At 41.9% G+C, this 17,102-nt stretch overlaps 1 protein-coding gene across 3 annotated transcripts in view; it reads right to left on the bottom strand.

Annotated features, from left to right (window-relative positions):
• The window catches only part of COL4A2 (collagen type IV alpha 2 chain), a 138,456-nt gene extending 121,360 nt beyond the window's left edge, over positions 1-17,096 (bottom strand). For 2 of the 3 annotated variants that reach the window (XM_021415218.1, XM_021415210.1), the window contains exons 1-2: positions 16,864-17,096; positions 16,670-16,730 (exon numbers count right to left, since the gene is read on the bottom strand). Coding sequence is in view for 1 of the 3 variants with exons in the window: in XM_021415210.1 (XP_021270885.1) it covers positions 16,670-16,730; positions 16,864-16,907 (105 nt within the window). In the remaining 2 variants the exon portion in view is untranslated. The remainder of the gene's footprint in view (positions 1-16,669; positions 16,731-16,863) is intronic. The other variant, XM_021415201.1, reaches the window with a different exon arrangement.

Below are 17,102 nucleotides of genomic sequence, written 5' to 3'. Positions count from 1 at the left end.
TGAGTTTACCAGGTCAAGAATTTACAGCAAGTTGGCAACAAGGTTTTCAGCTGTTGGCTATTTTTTGTTGCCTTTTCTAGGCAATGCGGAAAAATTCTTGGATTACTAGCAAGCAAAAGGAGTGATGGATGTCTGCAGCATACATTCAGATGCATGAAAAAACGTGTAAGGGGTTAGAAATGCATGTCTGATAACATTTCAACTTATTTGAGTAGGTACACTTCCTTGCCCCAGGTGTGGAATGTTTCTACAACAGTTTTCAGGAGATCCTATTATTATAACATAACCATTAAATCTAAAGTACTCGAAGCAAAGCTTCCTTGGGCTACCTGGGACACCTCCCAGGAGAACCTGGCACTTAAATGCCTGACTCAGTAAATACTTTTTTTTGGTAGTATAACCACTGTTCCAGCAAATGTGTGCTGTCTGGTTATTTTTGTGGAAGATTGGAATTATCTATCTGCACAGTATTCTTTAATAGGATGAAAAAAATTACTTTCCTTAAAAGGGAGACTTTGAAAGATACTAAATGTTGTGAGTTATTAGAGTACTAATCAAAGAAGTTCACAGAAGGGATCATTTCCCACGCAGAGTGAATGACATATATTTGACAAGTATGTACAGATAGCGAAAACTTTCTTTGACCAATTCATTAACTTTGTTCCAGTCAAGATAACCTTTCAGGAAATACCTTTTCTATACAGAAAGTAGGACCTCAGCCAAATGGTGTAACGTTATGAAAAGGTTTTAAATAATCAGTGAAGCTGAAACTGTCTAAACTGTGTGTTTCTTTGAATTGCAGCAAAGATTTATATGTGCAAATACATGCAAAAATAACCACTTCCAAAGAAACAAATACTTGGTTGCATGTTACTGTTACAAGGTGGAGGTCAACAAAACAATCTCATTATTTTGAAAACTGTATACTCAGAAGAGTAAACAGTCCCCAGTCCTCTTGTATCCAGAGACATGGACTTAAACAACATAATATTTTCTAATGAACTGTAATGGTAATTCCATCTTTTCAAGAAGTACTCAAGACCTACTGCACTTTCCATACGTAACTGCGCTTGTTTGTTTCCATTATTTTATCAAGAAAATTCAAGTTAGGTAACATATAAGCTCCTCCTATTCCCAGTGTCATCCTTAATAAATACAATTAAAAATTCTAACTCAGGGGAACTGTTTGTAAACAATGGTAAGCAATTTCCTTATTGAATGAAATGACCTCTTTTCCTAGGTATTAAGTATCACAGCTTGAGTTTCTCTCTTCACACTGTGAAGTCTGTATTAGGAAACAACAAAGTAAACAACAGAAGGAGAAAAAAGCATGAAGCTCTACACTAGCTTAACTTAAATAACTTAGCTTAACCTTAAAGCTATTAACTGAAATAGCTTGGTAGCTTTCCTGTTTGTCTCCAGAAAATACTGCAGGCTTCCTAGACTACATTGCATTCTGAGCTATGGAGTCTCAAAGTACAGAAAATTTAATATGAATGTGCACGCACATAAAGAATAGATGCTGCCTTGCGGATCAATCCTGAACTCTTATTAGTAACTCTTAATAGATCAATACTCAACTTTTCATCCTGTAAACACTATAAGAAAATGGAACAAAAATATAAAGGGATTTCTGCCTCTTTTCCTGTGGAGCTACAGCCTGCCTTCATGGAGGTCCACGTATTGCTGCACTGTGCTAGGTGGAATAATCTACTGGCGCCCTCAACTACACAGGAGTCACCTGTGGAAAAAAAAGACTTGTGAACAGGGGTTAAAATCATACTTCCCACCACTCTGAATTTGACAATGATCGCAATGGCTAGTTGAACAGGATTTACATTTAGGATTTTGTCACTGTGCAGAGCAAAATTACACTGACTAATGAAATTTTAACCTTAAAAACATCAAGTTAAACTGCCTACAGTAACAGTGCCTCAGCTGTACTGCAGATGCCAAGTAAGATGATGAAGTTAATATCATCAGGGTAATGTTACACTTGTGGAAATAGGCCAACTGATGAATGACACATACCTGATTTTCTGGATTTCCTTGTACTTGAAAAAAGTCTCTGCTAAAACCTTGTACTACTGTTAGTATAGGAATTTTTTATTAAATGTAAAAACACAAGAATCCAAAGCTGAAAAAGATAGGATCATTGGCTAAGTCATCTTAAACCACCACAACTATCTTATGAAAAAGAAAAGGCAAGAGAATTAACTGGAATTCATTACACTGTAAAGAGTAGACACACCAATCTTACTATTTTCAGCCTAGTACACATAATAGGACAAGAGGGCAAAGGTAGAGATTAAAGAAAAACAAATTCCATCCGTCAGGAAGAATTTTTCACATGAGAATCATAAATGTTGGAACGCTCTATCAAGTAAGGTTAATGAGGCTACAAGCTAGCAGCCAAGGAACATAAAATTAGATGGCATCATGGGTGGATGACAAAAAAGGAAGCAATTTTGTAATTATCCTGAAGGCAAGAATGCTTCTGATGCTCCTTGCATACCAACATACAGAGCCACATTTGCCTTTCAGTAACATCTGCAAAATCTGATTACATTCCTTAGGGGAATTACACAGCATCAGAGACAGTACAGTCTGATCCATGGGTTTTATAAAAGGTATGTAAGAAGAGGAAGGGTTACTTTTCCTTAATGGATTGTGATTTAAACATTAGGTTCATTTTTCTGATTTGCTGTATTTTGCATATTTCCTATATTTACCTACAGCCTTATATAATAAAATAATACCTAGAGAAAATCTACTCTTGAAAATTTTTTCATAGAGTAATAGATAAAAATCTACCTGCACGACTCTTAGATTTGATACTGCGCAATATTCTGATTATGAATCATGTAAGAAATTAGCATGCAACAAAATCAATATAATGTATCTTAGAAAGTTCTGAACTGAATGCTTGGTGTCAACATGAAATTTCAGTTAAACAGATGTTTGGCTTTTGGTGACATCCCATAATGATTGTTTCTTCATGTGCTAGTTACAAGTTTTAAAAGTGACTGGAAAAAAAGTATAGAATCTTCACTAACAAAGTTAACTGATTTCACAGAGATGGGGCACTAAACAATATAGAAAACAACAGTCTGGATTAAATGTTAGGATGGGAGCAATGAAAGTATGTATTAGTACTATCCACTGTAAATTCTTAACTGTAAACACAGAAACACTGGGCTCACAGAGCAAGACAGACCTTTTTCAGAATATACATTTCTCCAAAAAGAGGAATAGCAAGATCTTGATAAACTATCATTTCAACATGGAGTCCCAATACCATACCTCAGTGAAAAAGAGATAATACAACATCTGCCCCCAAAGCCAAACAGAAGAGAGATAAGGAGGTTAAGCTGAAATGATACTAACAATATCCATGGTCTAGTCGTGACTGACAATTTCAAAAACAAATGGATGAGGACTTAGAAAAGAGCTGTGGGTAATGGTCAAAGATCTGAGAAAAAGGCTTCTGTTTAATGACAAATTAAGGGGGCTAATTTATGTAGCCTCATAAGCAGAAAGTGATGATAAGACTTCAAAACAATTGATTCACCAGAAGCCAGCAATGTCACCAGCAGTGATGTTGCTGTCACCAGCAGTGGTGGTAGAAGGCACCACCACGGTCATGACATTCTTCCAGCTCCATGCTCAACCCTGTAACACTCCAAAACAGGTCAAATGCTATAAGCCATGTATATATGCAGATATCTACATAATGAAACTCAATTCTGCACTCCTAATGTACGTTGCAAAGCTAAAACAAAAGCTCGATGACACAATTTAAAGCTAGATAATTTTGTTGTAGAAATAAGGCAAACATCTACGCTTATTTACCATGAGTCATTAACTACTGGAACAACTTAGCAAGAGTTGTGGTAGATTCTCAGACATTGGAATATGGGATGTAATATTTCTCCAAAACCTGTACTGAAATTCAAACACGAATTGAACTCAGGAAATTCTCATAGCCTGTATTATAAATATTAATGTTGTTCTAAAGATTCAGTGTTTCTCTCTACAACAATTTGTCGCATCAGTCATCTGTACTCTATAAAACTTTTTGTTTGTATTTTCAAACACTGACAGGCAATGACTGCAAATGAGAGAAAAGAGATCTAAAGGTTTAATGCTGTCTTACAAGTCTTACATAAAAAGTGCAATGCAGAATAGTGTCATGGGGCTAAAACGAATAAAATTCCCAGCTGGTTGTTAACATAATCATTATTTAAGTCAAACTCCAGACAAAACTTCACTGGATGAGAAAAAAAGGAGGTCAGAAATTTGGGGACACATTCCGACTCACTCTTCCAGGATTCTATCCTGAACTTCTGGCTGCTAGAAATTTAAATTTGAACGTGTTTTTAGCAAAACATTACTCAGCTCAGAGAGACAGATATGATGTACTACTACAAAAAAATGGAAAGCCAGAAAGTGTATATCATGCTAAGTCACTCATTATTACCTGAGGGAGGCTAGGAAAGCAGGACTTCAGTAACCATTAACATGAAACCACATTGTCAGCATACACAAGCAGCATTTCTATTAATTGTTACCCTGAACAGTAAATTTAGTTAATCCTATTGTGTTCTGTTGCATCCCTCAGTAACCAGCGAAAACACTGAAAGCTTACTGCCTGATTCAACATGTGCTCAAGTCCATTGATTCAAAGGGACTTCCTACAAATTTGCTGAGATCTCACTTTAAAAACTGACTGACAACACAGAACACTTGATAGCAACAGCTTAAAAGAGAGTTTTCTATTCAAGTCAGCAAGGTGTCCTACTTAAAAACTGGTGGCATGGAATGCCTCTCATAAAATTGCAGTTAATTATTACAAAATAGTTAAGCCAGGAAAGTATAGTGTTGTTATTTAGACTCAAAGCAATTGGTCACAAGTCCTTAACATAGAATCCATGTGATAATACACCAAGATCCCACACCACCATGCCTTTACAAAGCACGCTGAATATGGTATTTAGAAACATGGGACAAGTTGGGAGCACGCCTAAGGCAGTGCATGTCAATACAGCACAGAGATCCAAAAAGCTATTTTCAAAGGGACAACCTTGGGCATGGAATCTGAACATTGTGGGTTGTAGTACATTTAAAAAAAAAAAATGCTTGAGGAATTCATTAGGAATAAGCTACAGAAGCACAGAGCCTACTGAAGGTAACTTTTATCACAGCAAATTTGCCAGCTGAGTAACCTGCAGGGATGGAAATGAGAAGAGAACAGCACATTACTGGTGTACACTGGAAGGATGTAAGATTTCCTTCCCTGTTACTTTACCAAGTTGAGCAGTATAATGGAATGCAACTGTGGTATGGTTTTATGACCTGAATGTTAAGGACGAGAAAGCGATTAACAGCCTGCCTACAGGCTAACAGGGAGAACAAGGTCCCTCTCCTGTCTTGCTGCACACCTTCTGTGTCACGTAGACTGGGGACTGGCTCACCTGCACTGTGACCACAACAAGAACAATATCACCAGCCTGGACAGGCAGTGAGCCCTGACTAGCTTGAGCTCCCTACTTATCAACCACAGCTCTTGCTTGGGGTTATGTTTTAAGACAGTCTTCTGTGTGGCTCCACTGCTGTGGAGGCCTGAAGGAGGAAAACTGTGCAGCCAGCACTTCCAGGTCTCCTGCAGGCTCAGTCCTGCAGCAGGACCCCTTAAGCAACTGCCCTCTGCTTCTTCTTGCAAAATTCTGGAGCCTTCCCTTTTCACAGGTCTCCCAGTTCTCTGGTATTTGTCTTGCTGCTTTTGGATGTGCAGAGATTTTGGGAAGAGACCATCAGATCAAAAGGCCAGAATTCCTTCCTGCTTGTGCTCTGGAGCACAGTTTTTGTGTACATTGCTCATTTGAAAGACACAAGGGACAGCTGATGTTGCTGCCCAGACCTTCTGAAAAGGTTAGCCAGAATAAATCAGAGTTTAATCTAAAAATAGTTCAGAAGTGTCAGAAAAAGATGAAATTTCTTCAAAATATGGCAAAACTGAGTTGGTCTTTCATGCAGAAAAGAAAGAAACAGGCAATCCTCTTGCACTTTGATTTTAATTCTGCATTTTCTTACATACATTTTCTTCTTTCATAGGCAAACAGTACTCCCTTTTGGCCTTCTGCAATCTTGGTAGTAGGAAGATACAGCAGAAATCCTTAGACTGAACAAAGAGCAAGGTCTCACTGGCAGAAACAACTTCAGGGAAGTTTGACTGGATGACAAAAAGACAACATAATGGTCCCAGGCCTGTCTTCTCCACTACTAAGAATGGGATTTTCCTCAATGAGAAGAGTAAGTTCTTGTTGAAGACAAGACATTCTTCTTCAATCTGTACACAGTGAGATGAGAGCTGAAGAATCTTAGGAAACTCTTTCTTCAAATATTAATTCAAAAATCCCCTATTTCTTATGCATAAATGGTTTTGGGAAGCTGGTATTTCTGTATAGATGAATAGATTACCATAGGGTTACCCATTATCATGATGAGGTACCATAATCTCACTGCAGACTGTCTAGAGGGTAAATAGTGAAAATACTTGGCATGTGCATCTTTGTATCTCCTTATCTCCCAAGAAAGATGAACTCATAAACTCCCATTATGAACTGTGCTATATACTATGAAGTTGTATGTGTGCTTGTCTTAATGCGATATCTATTTACAAATGGTTGGTAGGGTCAGAACTAAGAATAAGTGGCAGGGGTCAGACTCAGCCTACCTCTCATTCATAACAAATGATAGTCTTAGCTCAGTTATTCTCTCCCTGTTTACAAATGTTAATGGTTTTAAGGAAGACAGTGAATGATAACACACGAATAACAGGGAAATGGCATTAATTGAAAATGAAGTATCTTGAAGAAGTAGTACAAATTACAGCATTCCTAATTGGGGAAGGTATACTTCCAGTGAAACAGCTGACAAGTCTGGAGTCCATTTCATGGAAACTGGATTCTATACATTTGTCATTTCCCAAATGCGAATAAGGTGTTTCTGATTTGGTCATAGTAACTCTGTTGTATATCTTTCCTTGGGAAAAACAATAGACTAGGTAGTTCAAAGCATGAAGACCTGCATAACTTCTAAGCAAGACAGGATCACGTATGCATGTCGCTGTAGGGCTCCTGTGGATTCCTTGCTCAGACAAATTCAAGACTACAATCCCAATCTTCAAAATGATTTACAATCCAGCCTCAAGCTACCTTACTAATCACCCATCTGTGATGGGTGATTGGGTCACCCAGTGGTGACCCAATGTAATACAATACCCCAAGGGACAATATAAACCCCAACCAGAAGATTAGAGTTGTGAAAGCAGAGGTAAAACTTTCTTGAAGTTCTCCAACATATTCAACTACTGAACATACTTTACCAAGAATGGCTCCAGTCTTATACCCACAAAGGCAAGGAATTTGAAGTTTCCCTTCTCACATAGAAAAATAATCAGAAGATCAGTATTGGTCAGAGCATGCGTTGGATGGATGGTATAAGATGTCTGGATCTTGATTTAATGCCATAAATTCCTAAAAGGAAATTAATGTTAAAGAGAAATCTAATTTTTTCTAGATTATTCCCTAGTCCCTCGGCCATACGAGTTTATTTGGATAACCATTCTTTGGAAAGGATTCAGGTATAGTTTGATGCATGGAAATATTAACACACTGCACTCCTTCGAGACCAATTAAGTTTATTTACTCAGAGGAAATTGTACTGATTGCTTTACTCCCTGTGTCACTAAAAGGATGGAACCCCAAGAAGTCCTCTCCATATTCCTTGTGACTGGGGCAAAAGCTAAGCAGACTGTCCTATAGAGGAAGCGTTCTTTTGTGTTTGTTTTTTTAAAGGTAATATTAACAGCTCCATAGATAAGGCAGAAAGGTTGCGATCTGCAAAATAAATCAAAACTATTGCTATAGACAAGGAATGGAAATTAAGGAGCAGATCTAGACTGGAAACCGACACTGTGTGACAGACAACCGATAAGCCCCACTTAACAACAAACAAGGACAATTAAACCCCCTGCCTTTGACTTCTCAGTTAGTCATGACTTTATTCTATAAACAGAAGGTAAAAGAGCACATTTTTCACATTCTCCTCTTCTGACCATTCCATGTAGATACAAAATCTCTAGGGAGAGGGAGACAGATGGAAGAGATGTGCTGCAGTTCTCATACTTTTCAAGAACAGATCAAAGTGCAGTTGGGAAGCGCAATCTAAGCCAGAAAATGAGCCAAGTGCTATGTCCTCGAGTCACCGTTCCTTGTGTGGGGAGGACTGTCCTTCCTAGCACTTTGACAGAATGAAGAGGGTTGGTGAATGTTGTGGGTTTTTTTTATTTTATTTCTCTTCTTTTGCAATTTTGTTTGTGACCTGCTACTATTTCAGTGTATTGACATGCTTATTTTTGTCCATTGCTTTACTTGCATGACTCAGATACTGACCAATGGAGTATCACCATGCCATGAAACATCACATAAGCTTCAAACAGAACTTTCAGGACAGGGTTTGTTTTTCTGTGGCGTTAATTTCCTATTCAAGCAGGCCACATAGCAATACAGTTGCGAAGCAAGCCACAAATATTCAGAATGTTAACTGCTGCCTGCATTCTCTGTATCTCACCATAAAGCAGCTTAGTTCTTCCATTTTGTTCCTATTCAGGTAAAATTACCTAATTCACGGACTTACGCAAGAAATGAGTGGAGCCCTGATTTCCAGCCAATTATTCTGAACTGAGGTGTCACAGTCTGAGGCACCCACATTCTGTGTTTACATTAATGACATATTCCTGTGCCCTACTGCTTGACCACCTGCATTGTTTAGCTGCCAGCAAAGGTCCCTTGCACGCTTTTCGCTTGGGCTAGCAAGCTTTTCCTTGCTTTGCTAGGCACTGTCAAGAAATTTCTCAGCACCATCTAAGGACCATGGGCGGTCTGTAAGGGGCTGCCCACTTTACAAACTAAAGAGGCTAATTACAAAGGCTAATGACTACCATGGACACGGACAGACTGAGCCAGCTGGCCACAAGGGCAGAGAATACACCTGGGACTCTGTGGTTTGCCATAAAGGACACAGCCAGAGGGGAAGCAGCCTGTGAGCTTTTCTGAGTTAAGGGATAACAGATGTGCTGGCTACCTCATGGACGCATACAGCAGACAGAAGATTTGGGCAACTTTATGCCTTCTCTGACCATGCACCTGCAAAAGCACCTGGGGAAAATCCAGCTTCAGTCCCACACTGCAAGGGAAATGCTTAAATTTCCCTGCTTGCTTCCTTCTTCCAGCAAATGCAACTGAAGGTTTTCCAAGTATCATGCAGAGCCGCCTGGGCCATTTCCAGCAAGCTGTTTCTCTGGCTCCCAGCTCAGGGAGATATTCCGGCTTCCCATGCTCCACAGCCCCAGCGGCTATTCCCAGCCCTGCGCGGGAGCAGCATTCCTTTCTGCTCACTCCCTGTGTCACAGCTGAGACCGGGACGCTCTGGTAGCCCCGGTGGGCAGCTCCACTCTCCTTCCGCAGGGGCTCCCAGGGGCCTCTGCACGCATGTGCTTGGAGTGCTGTGAGACTGTGACCAGGTGGTTGAACATCAGTTGCCCGGGGTCAGTGGGCCTGCTGCCCGAATGTAACACTCCTTCCTTCATCTGCTTGTGGTATGCGAAAGGGGGTTGCACGGGCAGAGCAGGACTGAGCCTTGCAGAAAGCCAACACTGTGCAGAGAGCGAGGCACACACCAGCGGGACAGGGAAGCCTGCTGAGCTCTCCCAGCTTCCCACATCCACCTTAAGAAGTGATTTTGCTCCCCACAGCTGCAAGGCTGTGACTCTGCAAGCACAGGCAGGACCTGAGCACGTTGTGGGCAGCACATCACTGATTTGTACAAATGCTTTTTTCTCCCCCCCCACTTTTTATTTTTTAATCCTCCCTAGGTTTGTTTCCATCTCCATGTTTCCATAAGTTGGCCATGCAGTGAGATGGCTTGTGTCCTACCGAACCAGAAGCTGCAGCCTCCTGAGGATGAAGATGGACAGAAGAGCACCCATGTGGCTCTGCTTACTGCAGCCAATACATGGGCTCTGTGAGCCACATCGCACATAGCACTCAGGTGCTGCACCTTAGAACAGAGGTGCGACCAGAGACAGTGACAGCTGTTTGCTTTCTAAAGACCTAAACAGAAAGAAAAGGAAAAGCAACAATGAAAGCAAAAAACCTTCTGGCAAAGGATGACACATGGAATGGTTCGTGCCGTATCCAAAATACCTCACTCTGCTTGAAATACAGTTTTTTTATTCAGACTGATTATGTCATCGGAAGGTAATTTTAAACAGCAAAGAACCTTTAAAAGCCCTAGGAAACAAAAAGGAAAAGTATAGCTGGAATAAAAAGATTATGACATGGCTTCAACAATCAATAGCGAAGGGAGGTTTGGGCACGATCTGCACCTAAGACCTGCCAAAACCAAGCCAAGCCCTATTTATCTGAATGATCTTCACATGCTGACTTCAGAAAGCTACTTCAAAATAAAGGTTGGGATCACTTAGGCATAAATATGATTCCTGAAATAGCCTAGCAAATGTACATCACTGGTAACAGATGTGATCTAAAAGTTCTTCAGAACTTGCACGTATAAAATGATTTAAAAGGAAGCAAACACCTACCAGTAAGAGAAAACACAACATAGTGTGAAATGCAACATGTAGTTGGGAGGAAATCAAAATTTTGCCATTCACAAAAGCGGGGAAAAAAGCTCGTATTCTGGAATATAAACTACCGTGAAGAATTTTAAAGATAGACTCTCTACAGCGGATGTACTAACAGCACAAATCTCTCTCCAACAGTTATTTGCGGTTACAGAGCAAAGCTTATTTCACAGGACGGCGTGACAGTTTGCTTGGAAAGAAAGCAGTTAAGGAACAGTATTATTTCCTGAGCTGCAAGGACAACTCTTAGTGCTCAGATGAAAGTGTTTTTTTCATGTTTGTTTGTTTAATGTTTACTTATGCATTAAAACAAATGTCCAACAGTGAAAACTTTAATGGAGATTCTTGCCTTGGACATTAGGATTTGGATTGTAATAGCTGAAGGAAGACTTGGTGCTGCTGTGCAGCCTGTGGTGGGAGCAGGCTGTGAGCCGAGCACTGTAGGGAGGAGGCCAGGAGAAGCAGAGCTACACCCTCGGCCCCCTTTGGAGACTGGGCCAAACGCTCTGCCTTGGGCCAAGCCTCTACTGCCATTGTTCAGGCCTCACCACAGGCCCTCCAATCCTGACCTGTGGGCTGATGTCCTGGCCTCAGCCCATCCCTATGGCCCTGCCCAGCCATTCCAGCAGCGTCTGATTGCAGGGACCATCCCCAGCCTTGCCCATCTCCCCACCCTGACTGCCACTTCCTGCCCCTTGCCCTGAAGGGCAGCATCTTTCTGACTACAGAAAGCCTCTACTCCTTCTTCCTGGGCTACATATCTGCAGAGATGGCACAAAAAGTGTGTGTGCTCTAGAAATGTAGCAGTCCAGTGAAAACCACAAAGGCGGAAAAGTGGAAAATGGACTGAAAAAATTAAAATAAAAAAATTGAAGATTCAAAGTATGTGCAGTTACTCATGCAAGCACCAATTTGCTCATTAGCTTCTCTACAAGAGTTTTTCTCTTGCTGCACATTGTTTCTATGGGTGAAAACAATCAGATCCCTTTGCACAGTAATGATCCACGCCATTGCTTTCTGCCACCCAATGGACACAAAAAGGCCACGTGAAAATCAAGATTATCAGACCTTAATCACTCAAGAAATGTTTGCATGATAAAAATCACATTCTTTCACCATGAGCTGAGTCAAATGCTGATGTCAACTACTTGCTGCTATTTGTAAGAAAATAGCTGTTGATAAACACCTAGAATTACTTTGAATTTTACTGTTTTTTTGCTCCTTGAGAGAAAGCAAGGTATTGGAAAGAGAGCAACACATTTGTTTTCTAAGGGAGAAGGGGAAGAAAAGCTGTAGCCTTTGGCAAGCAAAGGCATCATAACTGTAAACTACGAGATCACCTCTGAATCCTCCAAGATCTTGGATCAGTATAATGCAATATGAAGAATGTTCCACTCCTTCCCTTGGAAAAACAAAAGCAAAGAACTGATTAAAAATACCCTAGTTTCATGCAAGAAATTAACTAGCGCAAAAACAAAAAGATTCACTCAAAAAAAAAAGAAGTGCTCTAAACTACTGAATTAAAATAATTATAATACATGTGTCAGTTTATATATATAACAGAATAAGCCACAATGCTGGTTTATATTTTGGCAAAGTCAACTCTGTTTGGACTTATAAATCATTTGGTTTTTTTGCACCAAATCTTAAAAAAATAAATGTTAGGTTTAGAGTCATAATGCATAAAGACTTCCCGTGGTGCAATTACTACACAATAAAAGCCAGATGTGCTACTTTCAAAAGTTCATGGAAAAGCAATGTTAAATGTTTGAAACTCCTTTGGTTGCTTCCAGAGAAAGGTGACAAAATAAGATGCTTTTATGACACAATAACATACCACGACAGGATCCTTGTCTCTCAGTATCAACATTTTAACCTCTGAGAAACATGGGAAGCTGATAAAATTGCCTCCTCTACCACACACAGGCTGCATGTGGCCCTGCACAGCTTGCGCTGCGGCCTCCCCCTGCCCCATGTCATCATGGCTGCGGCTTTGCCCCACCAAGTGGCCCAGCCCAGCCCCTCAGCACCTACTGAATATCAGTGCACTATTAGACCTATCCGGGCTGAAACCAGGGCATGGGATGCAGTGCAATGCCAGCTCAAGTGATGGCAAAGTTTATGGATTTTGATACATTGGGTAAAAAGAGTCCTGTGAACAGTGAAAAATACACAGCCGTGTCTTCTGCTGTGATAAAGGAATTTGAGAACAGGCTTCAAGATTGCAAAAAAATTATCAATTTTTTGGTTTATTTGTGACTTCATTCACAGTTGACATAAATACATTACCTGCGAATTTTCAAATGGAATGTATAGACCTGCAATCAAAAATTTGATCATCTGTCTTTAGCAGACATCTATAAGACCTCTGTTAGCAGAGAGAAATATCCCTCACTTCACAGTCGTACCTTATTCACGTCATCGCTTTTGGCAGTATGCCTATTTGTGAATAGCTGCTCTCAAGGATGAAGCACAGGAAGAGTGAGATTTCATCAAAAATCTCTGACAAACACCTGGAGAGTTCCCTGAGAATTGCAACCACTGCCACTGAATCAGACACTGATGTGTTACCATCACAAAAACACTCGTTTTATGGTTTTGTTGCTCTCTTTTTCATATGTTTTAATAATAATAAAAAAATCAAACATTAAAATAAGTTTTGTTACTTATATACTTTAACTATATTACATATTTTATGAAGACTACTCTGAAAGTAATGCCTCCCATTTCATTAAGTTGGCCCACGACATCAGAGGCATGGTGGTGGTATGGCAGTAGAGGTTGAACTTCTCCACCAATACTTCATTGCATTTTGTTGCTATGTGACAGATAGCAGCAGAGGGGCAGACTTTTCTGTCTGACATGGAAATGCAGATGAAGCAAAGTGCTGTCACTGAATTCCTCCCTGTGGAAAAAATGGCACTCACTGATATTCACCAACTCTTGCTGAAAGTTTATGGAGACCAAAAAGTGGATGTAAGCACAGTGAGGCAGTAGGTGGTGTGCTTCAGCAGTGGTGACAGCGACAATGGTCACCTATGCTGGTGCAGACTGTTTTGTGGCTTGCAGGCTCTCATTCACTGCTGGTGAAAATGCATGGCTAATGGTGGTGACTGTGTTGAAAAAGAGTATTTTGTAGCCAAGAATTTGCTCCATTGAACGGCGTTATTGTGCTCTTTGTATTGGTTCTTGTTTCCATGGAAACAATTAGGAGGCATTACTTTCAGAGCAACACTCATAGATGCAGCCCTAGACAATTCCTGTTCACTCAGTGTGGCACAGGCAACATGAATTTCACTCATTCAGCAACGTTTAACCCCAGCAACTGGAACTCATTCACACACATGGCGATCAAACTCAGCTGCTCTGCTTGTCTCATTACAGGCAGAACAGTGATTTTTAATCTGGTCCTCCAGACTTTAATAATTCATAGCATTTTTTTTTTTAAACCCAGGCTAATAAAAGTCTTCGTAGCATTCACATGTTAATTTGCGTAACGAACTGTAACAGATCAATGCGACAAACATGATGACAGTATGAAGAGAAATATCCTGACATACAGAAAACTTGGAATTCAGGCCTTCTCCTCAACCTCAATCCTTATGCACAAAATGAATCCTCCATACAACTGCCAGCCACCCACCCGCAGTTCCTCAGGTGCTGTTGCTGCTTCCCACACGTGCCTGCTCTGTCAGATTGCAAATTCATTCAGCAGGGATGAGGCTGAAGGAGTGAGCAACCCCCTGTTCTCACCCCCTGCTGCTGCTTTTCCAAGCAGAACCAGCCCAAGCTTCCATGAACGTGTGTGGGGATCTTATCCAAAGTTAGCTCTCCCCACTCTTCTCTTTTTGAGGACTGGTTAGTTTAAACCAATAATTTCCCAGTTTGGCTCACCATGTGACTACAGAAAGATCTGTGCTGGCTAAACATACAAGCAAGAAATGGGTTAACTATTTTGGTAGCAATGCTGCTCTAATTTCTTATGGAAAGATAACCATACTTAATCACTCGTGCACAGCAGCACTTCATCTCCCACACAGCTGGCATCTTAGAGATGTGAAATCAGGGAAACTGGATCTCCACACAGGACACCTAACTACCATAAAAGGGAGAATATTTTGTAGAGATTCATGCAGCGATGGCCAGGCTGCATCCCCTAACCTGAGGAGGTAGCTCATGTACCTCCTCCATATCCCTCTACACTAACCCTGCAGCCTGCAAGTCAGAGCACGAAGGAGGATACATGAGTCCATGCTGTGGCTAAACCTCAGGTATCACGCCACGCACTCTGCAGCACACCTTTGCAGAGAAGAGGCATACCACAAATCATGCCTTTTCATATCAACTGATCCCAGCGTTTTCATTCCTGGGCCTAAAATGCTTGCATTGTCATCAGCCTGCTCCACATCCAATAGCGCGTGGCAATATTGTCACTCACTACGCACAACTCAGCAGGAGGATGATTCCACCAAAAGATCATGGCAAGGAAAATCAGCACATGACACTTGAGTTCCCCATTCAGTGCCTGTCCTGTGGGACTGCGACAGCTACCTGCCAACTTTCACTTTGCCACAATGGAAATGATGCACCCCAGCATCCCACCTGACACCAACAGCCCAGCGCAGACCCAAGGGCCATTTGCAGCATGCACGTGAAACCTCTATGGTGTGCCACACTACTAGCTGCAAAACCCCTAGTATTTCCCAATTCTTAGTGTATTATGCCACAGAATCACAGAATGGTCTAGGTTAGAGGGGACCTTAAAGATGATTTAGTTTCAACCCCAACTCATTTCACTGCAGACACATAACTACATAAAAAAGGGGTAAAAGCTTCAGAGTGCGATTAAAATAAAAGTAAGATAGCTCTTAAAAAATGTAATTGAGGTCCAACTTATTCTAGCACGTGGCCAGGGAACCTCACCCCAGCTTGGTGGCCGACAGACACGGCCATAAGACAAGCCTCTGCAACCTCCCAGCCTGCAGCAACCAGGCCTGATCCTAAGCTTACTCACAATAAGGAAAATCGTCCCGGTGAACTCACCAAGCACTGGGACAGGCATATGCAAACTCCTCCACTTCTTTCATACCCTCCTGACAATGACATAGAGCTAAAATAACTTCTGCTTACATCAACATCTCAAGCAGATACTGACAATGACCTATTACAGCATTAAACTTAGCAGTTTTTATTTTTATTTTTAGACTTAATAATCATAGAATCATAGAATTGTTGGAGTTGCAAGGGACTCTTAAAGGTCATCTATTCCACCTCCCCTGCCATGAACAGGGACACCTACAGCTCGATCAGGTGCTCAGTGCCCTGTCCAGCCTGACCTTGAGTGTCTTCAGAGATGGGGCATCCACCACCTCTCTGGGCAGTCTGTGCCAGTGCTTCACCATCCTCACTGTAAAAAACTTCTTCCTTAAATCCAGTCTAAATGTCCCTTAATTTAAATGACTTTTTTTTTTTTTTAATAAACATGCTTCTCACTTGTACAGTGAAGCAGTGCCTTCAAATTCCCAGTCCTCAGATGAGGTCTGTACAGGATTAAACACTTTTCACCGGCAGGTTCACTTCCCTCCGCACTCTATCTGTGGCACTACATTTCTGTCCCGCCCACCTGCCTCGGTGCTTTTCTCATGAAAATGAAGACGTCTTGGGGCTTGCTTCTAATTGCTCGCTACGGCTTTAACAAATTAGCCAGCCCGAGCAAAAGTAACCGTGGAATCCCTCAAGCTACCTGACAGCGAACAACCCCGCTTCTCTGCTAAATATCACCTCGTTGAAGGCAGCAATCTGTAAGGCTTGGAGAGGTGATTTGTTGGTTGTTTCTTTAAATGGCACGATAGATAAGCCATCTGGCAAAGGGAAACGCGGCTCCCTGCTTGCAGGTACCACGGTAACCGCCCTCGCTTTTCCTCTCCCCAGTAAAAGCCATCCCCAGGGCTCGGTACTTACGGCATCGACTCTGCCGACCGACAGCACGACCTCTAGCAGCACCAGCAGCAGCCCCACGTCCCTGCGGGAGAGGCGGACAAGCTCAGTGCTGGTCAAAGCGAGCACAACACAAGCACGTGATAAATCCCGCAGCTAAAGGTGAATACGACTTTATAAAAGTTGCTTCCACGGGCCCGCCGAGCGCAGCTACTTACTGACAAACAAAAACACGCGCGCCGGGAAGCGGTGAGAGGTCCATGTCGGCTCCTTCCCAGCCGGGGGGCTCGGCTCAGGGCTCGCTGTCTCCGCGCGGCCGCCCCTGCGAAGCAGAGCGGAGCACAGCCCGCATGTAGCGCCGGGCGGGGGGAGCGGCCCCTTCGCAGCCACGGGACCAGCGGAGCCCGCGTCCCCGGCCCCTCCGCGCCCGCAGCCCGCAAAGCTCCGTGCCCTCCCG

Source organism: Numida meleagris, chromosome 1, assembly GCF_002078875.1.
Source record: "Numida meleagris isolate 19003 breed g44 Domestic line chromosome 1, NumMel1.0, whole genome shotgun sequence".
Lineage (NCBI taxonomy): Eukaryota > Metazoa > Chordata > Aves > Galliformes > Numididae > Numida > Numida meleagris.
This window is presented reverse-complemented; position numbering and strand designations above follow the sequence as displayed.